We start from the raw sequence: 13,905 nt of genomic DNA, 5'->3' as shown, positions 1-13,905 counted from the left end.
AAGGAAAACAGGGATAAAACAGGGAGCCTGTGTTTATGCATCCGTCTATCTGTCCTGTCCAGATTAACACCCAGCCTCTTGGGGCTCTGATGGCCCACTTCCTGTTTCACCCAGCCAATCAGAGGCCGGCGCTCCTGGACTGAGCGGTATCTGATAACAGCAGGGGTCCGGGGGGAACAGCAGGGGAACGGCCGTTTGGGGTTATCCAGCTTCAAACCTGGACATCAGGAAGCAGCGCCCCGCGGAGGCGGAGGCGGGCACTGCACTCAGAGGAGGAGCTCCATATTAGGCTGCAACAAGCCGGACTGAAGCGTTCAGTATTTATAGACTGTTTGTGGGTTCAGAGTGACCAGGCGGCGCCGGGTCGCCAAGGGTTTCCTTCCAGACCCAATCAGTCGATTCCTGAAGTTTCTGAAGGGATTACAGAGTTTTTCTCTGGACTCCAGGTGATTTTTCACCCAATGTCAGTCTGGTACAACAGAGACGAAGAACATTGAGGCCTAAAAATAATCAGTGGGAGTTTTGTCTTCACGTTAGCCTAGCATCATGCTGTAAAGGTTTTACCCCAACAGATTATTGGAGGAGAGAAGCTACACAAACAGATGAAGTGGCCACAGTAGTTTTAATTTTGTCATGGCGTTACTTTAGTGCCAAAAGTAAGACTATTCCACATCCAGGCCTGGACACGTCAACACGTCGCTAACAGACGCTGGATGCCAAGCATTTTGACTAGAGCTAGCATATCTAGATCCACCACTAGCTTACCCATGCTAATGGACAGCAGAGCAAACAAGCAAACCAGTGGGGGACCAACCTTAGCATGTTTGGATGCTAAGCTATCTAAGGCTAACGATAGTCCAACCAAAATGAATGCTAGGATATTCAAGCCTAATGCTAGCTTCCCTGTGCTATTAGCCTTAGAAATCAGCCTTAGAAAGGCTAGCAATAGCTAAGTTTGTTGTGCTTGGGCGCCCCCAAGCACAACAAGCTAGCTAGCTAGCCTTTCTAAGGCTGATCCTGGTGAAGTCAGGAAGACTTCACCAGGCAATAGTCTTTCTAGGCTAGCAATAGAAAGGCTACTGCTAGCCTTTCTAAGGCTATTGCTAGCCTAGAAAGACTAGGCTAGCCTTAGAAAGGCTATTGCTAGCCTTTTCAAGGCTGAAAGTACCATATTCAAGGCTAACGCTAATGGATGGCAGAGAAAAAAGGGAATCTAGTGGATTTAACTAGAGACTTAAATCCAACAAAGATACTTTGGGTTTGACCTTAAACTCTCACTTATGGCTGAATCACGATTCATCTGGTCTGTGTGGGGCAAACAGTTTGTAGCTTTGGGGTAAACTCACCGATTCACAGGGCCAGGCTGGTTTTGTTTTGTTACAATCATCCTTTAAAAAAACAGCTTCAGGTTCTCTCTGACATATCGAACATATTTAAGAGCCACAAAAAGGTAAAACCAGAATAAATCTGTGGTTTTAGCTGCAGTTTGTCCCTGCAGTCCTGAAAGTGATTCCTACAGGAAACGATCCGTTTTCCTGTTCGACGTTTCAAGTGCAAACAGACAGCAGGACGTTAAATATCACAGGAAAAGGAAGAGCTGGCAGGAAAACACCACAACGAAGGTGAAGACCCACTTCCTGTTTGAACCTTCTGGGTCTCTGACAGAGAAAGAAACGGATTTATCAACACTGGGAGTCAAAGAATCCCAGTAAGGAAATCCCCGTCAGCAACCATCATGTTTCATTCCTGTCTATGCTGGGAAAATAACCATCCAACGCCTCAACATGGCAGCGCCTGCTGGTTCAGAGTCCTACCGGTTCCTGATGCGTAGTTGGACCGCTGAACATCGCCGGCTGTGATTGGACGATGGGGTTTCCTGTGACGGCGGCGGTGATGGGGATTGGAAACAGAGGTCAGGAGGAGGTGAGGGAAGACGAAGAGCGGCCCCGGAGTTCGGTGACGTGAACTCCTCGATGTATCCGGGATCGAACTCCCTGCAGAGGAAAAACCAGAAACGGGAACTTTACTCAGGACGATGAGAACGTGGCGTTACGCTGCGGGTTCAATCCCACAGATTAACTGCATCTGTGGACCAGATTAGCAAGGAAGCTCTTTAGCCTTAGAGCGAATTCACACCAGGCCTGTTTAGTCTGATTTAATCCAACTCCGGTCCAGTTCACCTACAAACTGGTCTCAGTTCAGTTTAAGTGAACCCTGGTTCAGTTCGGATGCATATCTGAACGCCAATTGGACCGGAAACCACTCCAAAAGCAGGAAGTGGACTACAGAGCAGGGCATTCTGGGTAAATACAACCAGAATGCCCTGCGTTCTGTTAGCGTAGCGCTAGTAGGAGAAATGGCTTGAGAAATCCTCCTGCCCCTAAAATCTGACGCCTTCATTTTTGTATATATTTGGTGATGGAGGAAGTTGCTCTCAGTGCAGCGCCCCCACAGGCCAGGAGGGGAACAGGCTGCCCAAATCATATTCTGACTCAGTGCAGTGAGAACATGAACCACAGCAGCTGAAAATGTAATAAAATTGTTCCCAAAACAAGAGGAAGAAAAGTTTTACTCTCATTCTTAGTCGGTATTTTTAGTTCCCAGCTCCCATCCAACTTCTACTGACGTTTTGAGATATGAAAACATGATCATTTACTCAGACGTTATACTTTTATATAAAGTCCTTCATGTTTTAGCTAAAAGATTATATTTACAATCAGACATAACTACAGCAGCAGGTAGCAGGACAGACTGTAAAACACCATTTCGGATCATTTTCTGTTCGGTCACCAAATCTATGAAACAGACCAAAATAAAAACTATGACATCACTGAACTGTTTCAGGAAATGGTTTCAGCAGTGGGATCAACATTTTACTCTTTTCTTGAATAAATTTTAATGCAACACTTTGTTTACTTACAGATGTGATTTATTTTTATTCTCAGTGGTTAATGTAAGCTGCATCACTTTTAGCTACACATTGAAATCTATCATAGATCATGAGTTATATGTTAATTTAAATAGTTTAAACTAACCTGGCTGTATTAGGTATATTTATGCGATTTATCCATGTTGGTTAATATACATTATCTCCTTTATGAAATAAATAAAAAACTTTTGAAATTCCCCAACAAAACAGATAAAAATTTGCTTTTTGCTGTTAAAACCAAAACATTATGACCCAACATGATTTAAAGTTACTGAAAGTTTGAAACTCTGAGTATATTTTTAAACCCAGAAGCTGAATAACTGGATTCCTGAGTCGTTTTTTTCTTTTCTGTCCCGACTCCATGCAGGTCAGACAGTTTAAAGTTTAAATGCTCTGATTTCTGTCCTCCAGTGAATTTGGCTAATCTACAACCACATTAACCACCAGAGTGAACGCCCGTTTCTTTCTGGTTCAGCAGGTTCAACGCTGTTCTTCACGACGACCTGTGGAGGTCAAAGGTCAGCTGTGGTGTTGACGGCAGGGAAAAGAGGTCAGGGTTCAATGTTCAGAATGACCTGGAAGCCGATTTAACTCTTTGCTCCTTTTGTGACTCAGACAAAGAAAACGACTCAGTTTTACCAAGTTGGTGAGAAACTCAACAGGGTTTTAATAAACTGTTTTCTCTCTACGATTGTTGAAGCAAAACATATCCGATTCAAATCTTTTCACCTCCAAAAACAACAACAAAAAAATCAGATTTTATACGTGAAAATAAATCGGATTCATGTTTGATAGTTTTCTGCAGCCACATCACATTTTATCCAACTTCCACATCGTTACACTGCATCCAAACAAGCTTCTCTAAAAGAGATGCCAGTGGTTAGCAAACATCTGCTAATCCGCTAATACGTTAGCTTAGCTTAGCGCTTTTGCTCATTTTAAACACTTACAGCTTTCCCTAAATTAATTTTCCAGATAAACTCTAAAACACTAATCTTCAAGTTGCAGTCGATGCGCCACAAAAGCTTCTTTTTGCTCAACGTTAAAAATGTATCCATTGACGACGGCGGCCATTTTCACTGCCATAAACGGAGCGCTGCTGTGTGAAAATAACCGTCTTTAACTCATAGATACTGTTTCTGGTCTAACCGCTGGCTTATTGTTGCTTAATATTCTCTGCTGTGCAGCTTTGAATTCTTCCGGAAAAAAAGGATTCTAGGTAAACTGGTGTTCATGGTTTATTTTACAAAAAAAGACAGAAATACGTTGTATTTGTCCTTATTTACGTTGGTAGTTTATCTGGACTGGATCATATTAGTGTGTAACAACGCAACTTCAAAATAAAAGCACAGTAGAAATGCCTTTAGAGACGTAATCATGATTGAAAATTGAAACAAATCAGAGTATCATCAGCGTAGAATTAATTTATTATCTTACATTAATAATTTGGCTAAAGCGTAAGACATATATTAGTATTTACGTGTTGTATAAAAGTGAACAAACACACAACAGATTCCGCATTGTCATTAGTAATTTAATTATGCGATCCAAGAAAAACTGAGTTTTAATAGTTTTGTGTTTATACAAGTTGGAGGAAAACAGACATCAGTAACGACCTTTGAGGAGCAACTATGACTCAACTGTGACATAATATGAACATCATCAGCGTAGAGCGGGAAGCTGATAATTAAAAACATATTTTACAAGGAGTAACGTTTCAAAACATGGGCCTCTATGAATGTCAATAACAGCAGCATGCGCCGTCTGAAACAGGGTGACCTTTCATTTTACCACAGATTTATGTGCAGTGCAGCCAAATTACAGTCAGCAAAGACACATTTAATGATAACAGAGCAATGTGACGTAAATCAGTCTGCAGCTGATTCTAAACCAAAGATAAGAACATTAATATAAGATCAACAAAGGCAAGAACCAAGGAGGCTGTTATCATCACCAGAGTGAAAGTTCATGTCATTCAGTGAAACCAGTTAAAATCCTGACTGATCCAAACTGAGCTGGGAATAAACTGAATAAAAACCTGAGAGATGCTTTCAGACAAACCCCAGAAATCAGCTTCCTGATGAAGTTTTAATTTTAAATTCATCAATAGAAACACCTGCATCATTAATGAAGTCAGAAAAGTTTCTCTTCTCCACCCAGAACAGTCACATGAACACACACTCCTTTCTAAAACACAACAATTAGCACCGAAAACACACACACGCACACACAATTGCATGGCTATCTTTGTGGGGACTTTCCACTGAATTCCATTCATTTCTACAGCCTAAACCTGACCTTTACCCTTTTCCTAACCCTAACCATCACATGCCTAACCCTAACCCCAACCAAAACTCAATTCACACCTTAGCCCTAACTATGACCCCTGACCAGGCTTCGGTCCCCACAAGGAGCAATTGGTCCCCTCAACGTAGTGTCAGGAACATCGTCCCCACAAGGTATTACAAACAAACGCACACATACACACACACACACCCGCGCTTATGTTGTTCACAGAGGACATTCCACCGCTGCAGCGCTCAGCCGGCGGACATCCCAGTCCCAACACAGCAGCACACAGACAGGTGCTCAGATAAAAGGCCGTTCCAGTGAAACCAGTCGAGCTGGTCGCAGGAATGTTCGGCAGCCACAAACACCTTGAAATCAGCAGAACAGGAGGGCCGAGTGTCGCATTAAACTTTCCGTCTCATTGCACACAAACGCGCTGCTCCCTTTAAAGCCTTTCACTCCAGTTCAACGGCTAAAACCAGCCGGCTATAAAAGTCTACACATCCTGTTAAAATGTCAGGATTTTAAGGCTACAATGAGAGTTTAGTGTTTGAGTTAAAAACATTACAACAGGTTTGATGTTGAGGCTCCACAGAGGTAAAAGGTAGAAAAATAAGTAAAAAGTTGCCACAACCTGGTTGCATAAGTATTCACACCCTTAGATTGAGAATGTTTTCACACCTGATGGTCCGGTAAACTCGGTTCAGGGCCAAAATCAAAACATTTGTTACATTTTCAGCTGCTGTAGTTCTTTCTCTCTGCTCTGAGTCAAACCAGCCAAACCCTCTGAGCTGCTGTTCCCCTCCTGGCCTGTGGGGGCGCTGCACCGAGAACCACTGAGTGTAACGACACAAAAACCTCTGAAGACACTGAGAGCAACTTCCTTCTTCACCAGATGGAAACAAAATGGAGGCGTCAGATTTTAGAGGTTGGAGGATTTCTCATTTCTCCTGTTAGTGCTAAGCTAGCACATGTTTTGGTTGCCCTTACCCAGAATGCTCTGCGCTGTAGTTCACTTCCTGCTTTTGGAGCAAACTTAGCGTTCACATATTCATTCAAAACGTTGCGTTAATGTTGCAGGTGGCCAATTATGTTTCCTCGAACGGATGAGAACAAGTCAAAGTAACTCCAGATGATGAGATTTCAGTTCTCTGTATTTTGTCCTGTTTTCGGGCTTTGTCGCTTTAAATCCAAATAAGCTGCTACTGGCCACAGCACCCCAACTCAGTGTTTACACTCACACATGAAAATGGCTGAAAACAGATGCGCAATAATACAGACATACATCTTTGAAAAGCAGAAATGGAGCCTCCTGCGCAGCCAACAAGAATGAGGCAAATTGTTTCTGGATAGTAAGTCAACAAAAACAGCCTCTTGTCTTTTCCAGCAGCCATTGTACAGCAAATTTATTGTGAAAACCAGCTGACTGAATGTGCTGGAGCTCAGCCGGGGTTGCTAGGTAACGGGATGGAATTCTGCCGGGGATGCTAGGTAACGGGGTGGAATTCTGCCGGGGTTGCTAGGTAACGGGGTGGAATTCTGCCGGGTTGCTAGGTAACAGCACATATGATTCAACAATCAGGAGGTTTTAGAAACTGCTCATTTTCAGACACTAAAAAACATGAATTTATAGCCAAAAACCAGGTGGTTTTTTAAAAGTGTTTTGATTGATTTTAGAAGCAGCAAAAAAAGGCAAAAAGTTGCAAAGAAGGAATTTTGCATAATGTGTCTATAATAAGATGGATTAAATGTTGGCTGTATTCTGCAAAAACAAGATGAAACCAGGTAAGAAATGTACTGATGACATTAATTCCTCAGGAATGCCGAACCTACAGCGAAGCACGGTGGTGACGGCATGATGACTGGGGCTGAAGAAAGAACCAAGAATGGATTTACCAGCAGATCAACGTCAAAATGTCCCAGATGGATGTAAAGTCTCATTCTGCCAGAGCAGCATGGCTCCAGTGGACCTGATGGGTCCGATTTATTCCTCTGGTCCCATGAAGTCACCAAAACTGTGCTGAACACACACAGATGGAGGGGTTGCCCCGGCGATGGACGTGGCTTGTCCCCGCAGTGACTTCTCTCTCCTCTGTTTTGGGCAGAGAAACTCAAACATTCATTCAGCTCGATTACGTCAACCGGCAACAAAGGAGCACAAAGACGCAGAGTCACCAGAGGTGAATGGAAGGAGACAAAGAGACGGATATGAAAGAGCGAACGCTCAGCAGAACGAACCGAGAGACGAGAGGTCGTCTTCAACATCGCTTCATCGATTATCCTCCGGGGCTCTCAGGGCTCCGCTTTGAATTTCAGCTTCCACTTCACCAACCGATGGTTAAAACTAGCAGAAAGTAGGAGAACCTGTTCACCTTCAGGTCTCGGTGAGTGAAACGGACACGTGTTTCATTCACTCCAAATCACACAAACACCAAATGAAGCCAAACTACCGAGTCCAGAGAGACGCAGACCCACTCGACTAAATCCAAACCCGGCAGGTTCATGAGGAGGACACGGCAGAAGAAACCTTTTCTGTCTATAAACCACCAGACACAACGACCAACCGGCAGAAAAAACGTTTCCTGATCCACTTTAACACATGGAAACATGTTGAATTTCACTAACTGGGACTTTAACTGGAGTTTGTTCTGGTCCAGTGTTTCTCCATCCTGGTCCTCACCGACCCCTGAACTGCATGTTTTAGATGAGCCTCTATTCAGATCAGCTGATTCAAATGACTGCATCACCTGATGGTGATGCAGTCACCTGATGCAGTTTTCATCTCTGGATAATCACCCAGAGATGAAATCCAGGTGGCAGGAGGGAACCTGTGCTGTTCTGGTGCAGAGTCAGCAAATAAATGTACAAATCCGTTCATTTATGTGTTGGAAAAGTCATTTCAGCTGCATCAGATTGAGATCAGCCGTCAGATATCGTATCAGAAATGAGTTTTCTCTCTTTTTTTATCACCCACACTTTTAGTAAAACTATGAAAAATATTGCAGTTTTGCTCAAAAACTCAAAATCTGTTTTGATTGAGGCGCCACTGAGTTTTCAGAGAAACTAATGTAGGCGCATATATGTACATCTATGCTAGCCGACGATGACGTCTGGCGTATTTCACACTCTGTTGCTAATGTGCTACTCTGGCATTCCAGCTTTTTGCATATGGAACACCAAAAGGGCCAAAAAGGCAAGAAATTTCACGTTTCACAAATTGTTTACAATTTAAAGGGTTTGTAAACGAACCACAACTGCAATAAATGATTATTTCAGTAATCGATTATTCTGACAATTATTTGATTAATTGGATAAATTAATATTGGAACATTCTGCAGATTAAGCAGAATAAATTAAGCATTTTTATATAATATCAGAGAAACATTAAACAATTCGATTAGAATCACTTTTTAAATAGGAAAATAAAGATTTTATTGCCCAATTTTCCCTTAGTAAACCTGAACCAGGTGAAACTAAAACATGTTTATAGACTAAATATTTTTATCTTTGATGCAACATGTATTTTGTTTTTTACAGTTTTGGCTTAATTATTATATGTTTCATCAGCAAATGGCCTCCAGTTTATAATTTCTAAACTAATTAACTGAACCAATTCATCCTGATTAATCCGATCTAAGGTTCCAGGAAGTGGTAAAAATGGCTAAATTGTGAAATTTAAATTAAACAAAATCCCAAGAGAACATAAAATTAAACGCTGTAGCTCAATAACATGCAGTTAAATTTACAGATGTGCTTAATTTTGTGAATTTCAGAAAACATTTCTACATTTCTTCTCCAAAACTCAGCCGACTCTCACCCCTCTTGTACTTTTGAAAACTACTAACAAAACATAAGAATGTCTGTAAAAACTCCGACTTCAACATATTGAGAAAAACAAAACTTCCAGCCATATTTAGAATAATATCCATCAAGTTGTCCTGAAACGGTTTATCAGCGATTAGCTGCAGTAAAAACTACAAACCAGCAGGTTTCTCATTTCTGGAGTCTCACGTTTCCCTTTTGTCTGTTGGCTTTGGGTAAAATGCGACTCTTCAGGTGTAACTTTACTCCAGGACAGATGAGAGACGCAGCTGAAGGTAAAACAGCTGCAAGGCGGATGAACGTCAGTCCAACATTCACTGTAAACAACTTCATGGAAACTGAACCTGGAAAATAAAACACAGTTTCACTGTGTGGCTCATTTCTGCTTTATTCTCATTTAACTTTTTTTAAATTAAATTATTGGAGTTCCTGCTTTAATTTTCTCTCTTTTCTTGAATTTACATGTGTTTAGTTTAATTTACTGTTAAATTTGTTCAGATTTCTAAAACTGTAAACTGTTTATCAGTCTGCTAGCCGAAGGAGCTAACAGCGCTAATGCTAGCAGCTAGCTAACAAAACCCATTTAAAAGTGGTCAGTAATATTATAAACCTTTTCTTTTTAACTCTTAAAGAACAAATAAATGTATTTAATGGTGACTGAGTAAAATATGAATGTTTCAAAAATAATCTACCTTGAATTTACTGAACAGTAAAATTAATACAATTTTATAAATAATTATGGGTTTTTTCGTATCACAAACAACTTTTAAACAGATTGTTGTTGAAAATGAGAATCAATTCTCAATCAGTTTACCTAATTAAATAAATGTTTAATAAAGAAATTAAGACAAACTTTTAGTTTAATAGAATAACATGTTTAGTCTCTTTATTTTTTAATTTTCATCCCACTTTAATGTTTTACATACATTTTATTAATCGTGTTAATTAAAAGAGTTTTCAAATGCTTCTTTTAAACGTATGGGCAGTAAAAAGTGTCGAAGTTTTCACCCTCTGAACTCAGGAACTGGTTCATCTGGAGCCGCTCGGTTTTAATTTAGTCACAAAGGACGGATTATCAGCATAAACAGCCTATTTAAAGTCTTTCCACGGCATCTCAGTTGGAGTCCAGTCCAGACTTTGACTGAGCCACTTCAAAACTTTCATTTATTTATTAGTTTTAACCCTTAGAGGTGCTGCAGGTTTGCTTTGGATCTTTGGTTTTTATTTTAAATGTATCAATAAACATTTTATTTTTGATGTTATTTTGTACAATTAAAAAAAACAAAAATAAAACAGAATAAAATAAAAATAAAATAAACTAAATGACCCAAAGAAAAGAATATTTGCCATAAAAAAGTTTCAAAAAAATGTTTGATTTAAGTGGTCAAAGGTCAGAGGTTACATAAAATAAGATCAAGGGTGTTCAAAGTGGGGTGCAGGGGCCATTTGTGGTCCGTGGACTGATTTTATGCGGTCCAGTGACCACAGGGCAAAACTACAACTTTTAGATCAAAATCTACTTACAAAAAATTTATATCCAACAAAAAGTGATAGTTCCAGCTAATTAAAGTTTTTTACACCATTAATTACCAGTTAAGGAAAACATTTTCTCAATTTCAGTTTTTTATTTTGTTATTTTTATTCAACTATAGTAATCTTGAGCTGTGGCACTGATTTATCTCACATTTCTCTTCGAAGAAGAAGCACAGATTCCCAAATGAATTATTTTCGTGAATGAAAATGACATATTTTAGCTGCTTACAGGCCCAGAGCTCCAAACAATCCCCCTGCAAGCCTTTAGAGGATCGAGTCCAACAAGTTGGAATGACGATTAACCGCCTTAATGTCTCACAATATTTCAGAAAAGATGTTTACAAATGATCTGAAATCTGTGATGGTTTGATAGTTAAAGTCAGACAGAAAACCAGAGGAAATCAGACTTACGGCTCTGACAGGAAGCTCCCAGCGCAGCTTTCTGTGTTTGGATGTCAGAGTCTCTACTGCATTTTGTCCTAATTAGGAAACGCACCAATCAGGAAAGGAACCAATCAGAGCGGACGGATGGACGGCAAGCAGGTGAGGCAGAGTCTGCAAGGTGTGTTTGGAGACGATGTCACCACACACTCCTTTTGTTTCTCTGACAGCGAGGATGGAGGAGATGAATGAACGTGCAAAGCTAACTATAAAAGCAGCTAACACCTGGTGAACTCACACACACACACACACACACACACACACCCCTTTATGATGGTGGCAGATAAACACACACACATCTTTATGACCCCTGAAGGAGGAAAGTTTACAGATAATCCCAATTCTCTGTTTTTTTAAACAATAATTTCATGAGCATTATCACAAGGCATGCTAATGCTAACGCTAATGCTAACAGATTTTGGGGGTGAATCTGCCTCCAATCCTGGATGAACTTTAAATGACCTCAGGTCTCCACAGGTTGATCAACAGTCATTTTAGCAGTTTGCTAACTCATACCGCCGACGTCCAGATTAGCAAACCGCTAAAACAGTTTGATAGAAGCGTCTATGCTGATGATAATCAGCTAACTATGTTAGTTGGACCTTCCCTCATGAATCCTGTAGAAACAACAAGAGTGAATCTAAGTTTTCCTGTGGCTGTTAGCATAGCTAGCAAAAGTGGTTTAGCAAACCAGGATGCTTGTCTGAACACAGTTTGGTTCTCCAGAAGAAAAACACCAAAATAAAACTTTTAAAGATTCCAGAAAGATGATTTCGTTTTTGCTGAAATTTGATTTTCTTTTTTCGTGGTCGCTCATATCAATGATTTCTGTGTGAACGGTTTACGACCCCAGAGTGATCCGCATGCGCAGAAGGAAACTGTAAACGTCAGACAGCAGCATAATGCATGTGGAGGTGATGAAGGATCAATAACAAAGGTTTTTATACGACACTTTATGCTGCAGAGCCTCAAACACCAAAGCATCTGTTACTCACTGCTCCAAAATTAGCTGATATCAACCAGTTTGTCCTAAATTATGTCCTATAGCAAGAATATTCTCTGTACAAACAAACATTTCTATGACTGGAGAGAAAACAAACAGCAAACGTCCAAAGAAAAAGCTGATCACAGCAGCAGATTAGCAAACAGCTCAGTGTGGAACCAGGAGGAAATGAGAACAAGACGAGACGCAGCCAGAAGAACCGATCAAATATTAAACAGCCCCGTTAGTTTAGGTCTGAATGCGGACGGTGAGTTTGGAATCACATCAGAACGCAACCCATCAGAGCCGATGCAAACAAACCGGTCCAAAGGTTAGCACGCCGCTGCAGCCTGCAGCGCAGCAATCACACAAAATGCAGCACAAACCTGCGACCAGCAGACATTTCTCTGTTCCCCATCAGATCCCAGCAGGACGCGGTCAGAACGCCGCCGCAGGAAGGTTTCACCCACCGCCACGCCCTCCACAGCTACCAGGTGTGCTGCTGCACCTGTCCTACTGTGTGTGTGTGTGTGTGTGTGTGTGTGTGTGTGTGTGTGTGCGTGTGTGTGTGTGTGTGTGTGTGGTCTAAAGTCTAAAGTCCTGCATATCTTCCAGTCAGCAGCAGCAGCAGCGCTCCATGTCACACCCCAAACCCAAATACACACCAACCAGGCTGAGCCAAACCTCAACACTGACAGATACATTTGGCCTATTCAAAGTATGTTTGTTACATTTTTAGCACAAAACCATTCTCAGGTAATGAGACTTCAGTCCGCTCAGTTCAGAGTGAGACGTTTTAGGGTCTCTGTCACTTTAAATCCAGTGGCCACGCCCCTCAAACAGATGCAAAATTACATATTCGAAAAGCACAAGTGGAGCCTCCTGCGCAGAATGCAGCACATGGTTTCTGGATTGTAAGTCAACAAGGCCGGGTGCAATAAATCAATTAATCTCATAACGAACTAAAATGAGCTCAAAAATGTCCATTTGCACGTTTTATTATTTTTCTCTTTCCACCAAAACCTGGATGATAAAAGTTTCAGTTTGGCGTTTTGGTCTCAACTAGAAAGATAATTTTGTTCAGACAAACTTCATAAATAATTAAACTTTTTGTTCCACTTCATTATTTAACATTTATGTATCTTTGCTATTTAAAAAGTCTCTCGGTGTTAAATGTTCATGAGAATTATTGATATTTGATGATCTGCTCTTACTTGAAAACGATCTCAAAAACACAATAATATCGTTTATCGCGATAAACCGATTTCTGTAAATCATTTCTAATATGATACTCGTCTCCTGTCCTCCTGCTGCTGGTTCTGTTCAACTCACTAAACCTGTTGTTGGATTCATGAATACACTGAAGCAGCAGGACAAACCGATTGTTGATAAACCACAAGAATTAACTCCTGCCTTCCTGTTCTCACTCCGTTCTCACTGAAATGTTCTCACCTGTTTGAAAAGCACGATGGAAAAACTCTGAGCGGAAACAAACATAGAGGCGAGAGCTGAGCTTCTGTGAAATCTGCAGTTTTTATCTCCAAAAATACTGAAATAAATAATATTTATGTAGATGTCTGAATATCTGGGAACAGAGCCGCGTCGCGATCGATAAGAACGTCCTTCATTTTTATTTATTAAACATCCTGTTTGTTTAAAAGTCTGCTGGATGTTTTCTAATATTACCCAGCCTGACCTCTGACCTCCTCCTGACCTTCTGGATCCACATCCAGGAGATGAAATGATTCCATAAAGTCGCAGCAAAGCCGGAAAAGCAGATCCTGAAACTTCCTGAGGGGGAAATTCCCACAGAATCCGTTTAAATCCCATTAATCACGTCTGAAAGCTCGGATTCATAAAAACGAAGAGTTTTCTCCAGATTTAACCAAATGACAGGAGAAGTAAGTGG

General features: G+C 40.9%; 1 protein-coding gene across 1 annotated transcript in view; it reads right to left on the bottom strand.

The window, feature by feature from the left end:
- shroom3 (shroom family member 3) overlaps window positions 1-13,905 on the bottom strand; it is a 49,609-nt gene that overhangs the window by 31,634 nt on the left and 4,070 nt on the right. The window contains 1 exon segment of the mRNA XM_081613122.1: window positions 1,815-1,994. Within this exon segment, the coding sequence (XP_081469248.1) occupies window positions 1,815-1,994 (180 nt within the window).

Source organism: Poecilia reticulata, chromosome 12, assembly GCF_904066995.2.
Source record: "Poecilia reticulata chromosome 12, P_reticulata-male-v2, whole genome shotgun sequence".
NCBI lineage: Eukaryota > Metazoa > Chordata > Actinopteri > Cyprinodontiformes > Poeciliidae > Poecilia > Poecilia reticulata.
The sequence above is the reverse complement of the archived record's forward strand: the minus strand, read 5'-3'. Positions and strand labels throughout refer to the sequence as shown.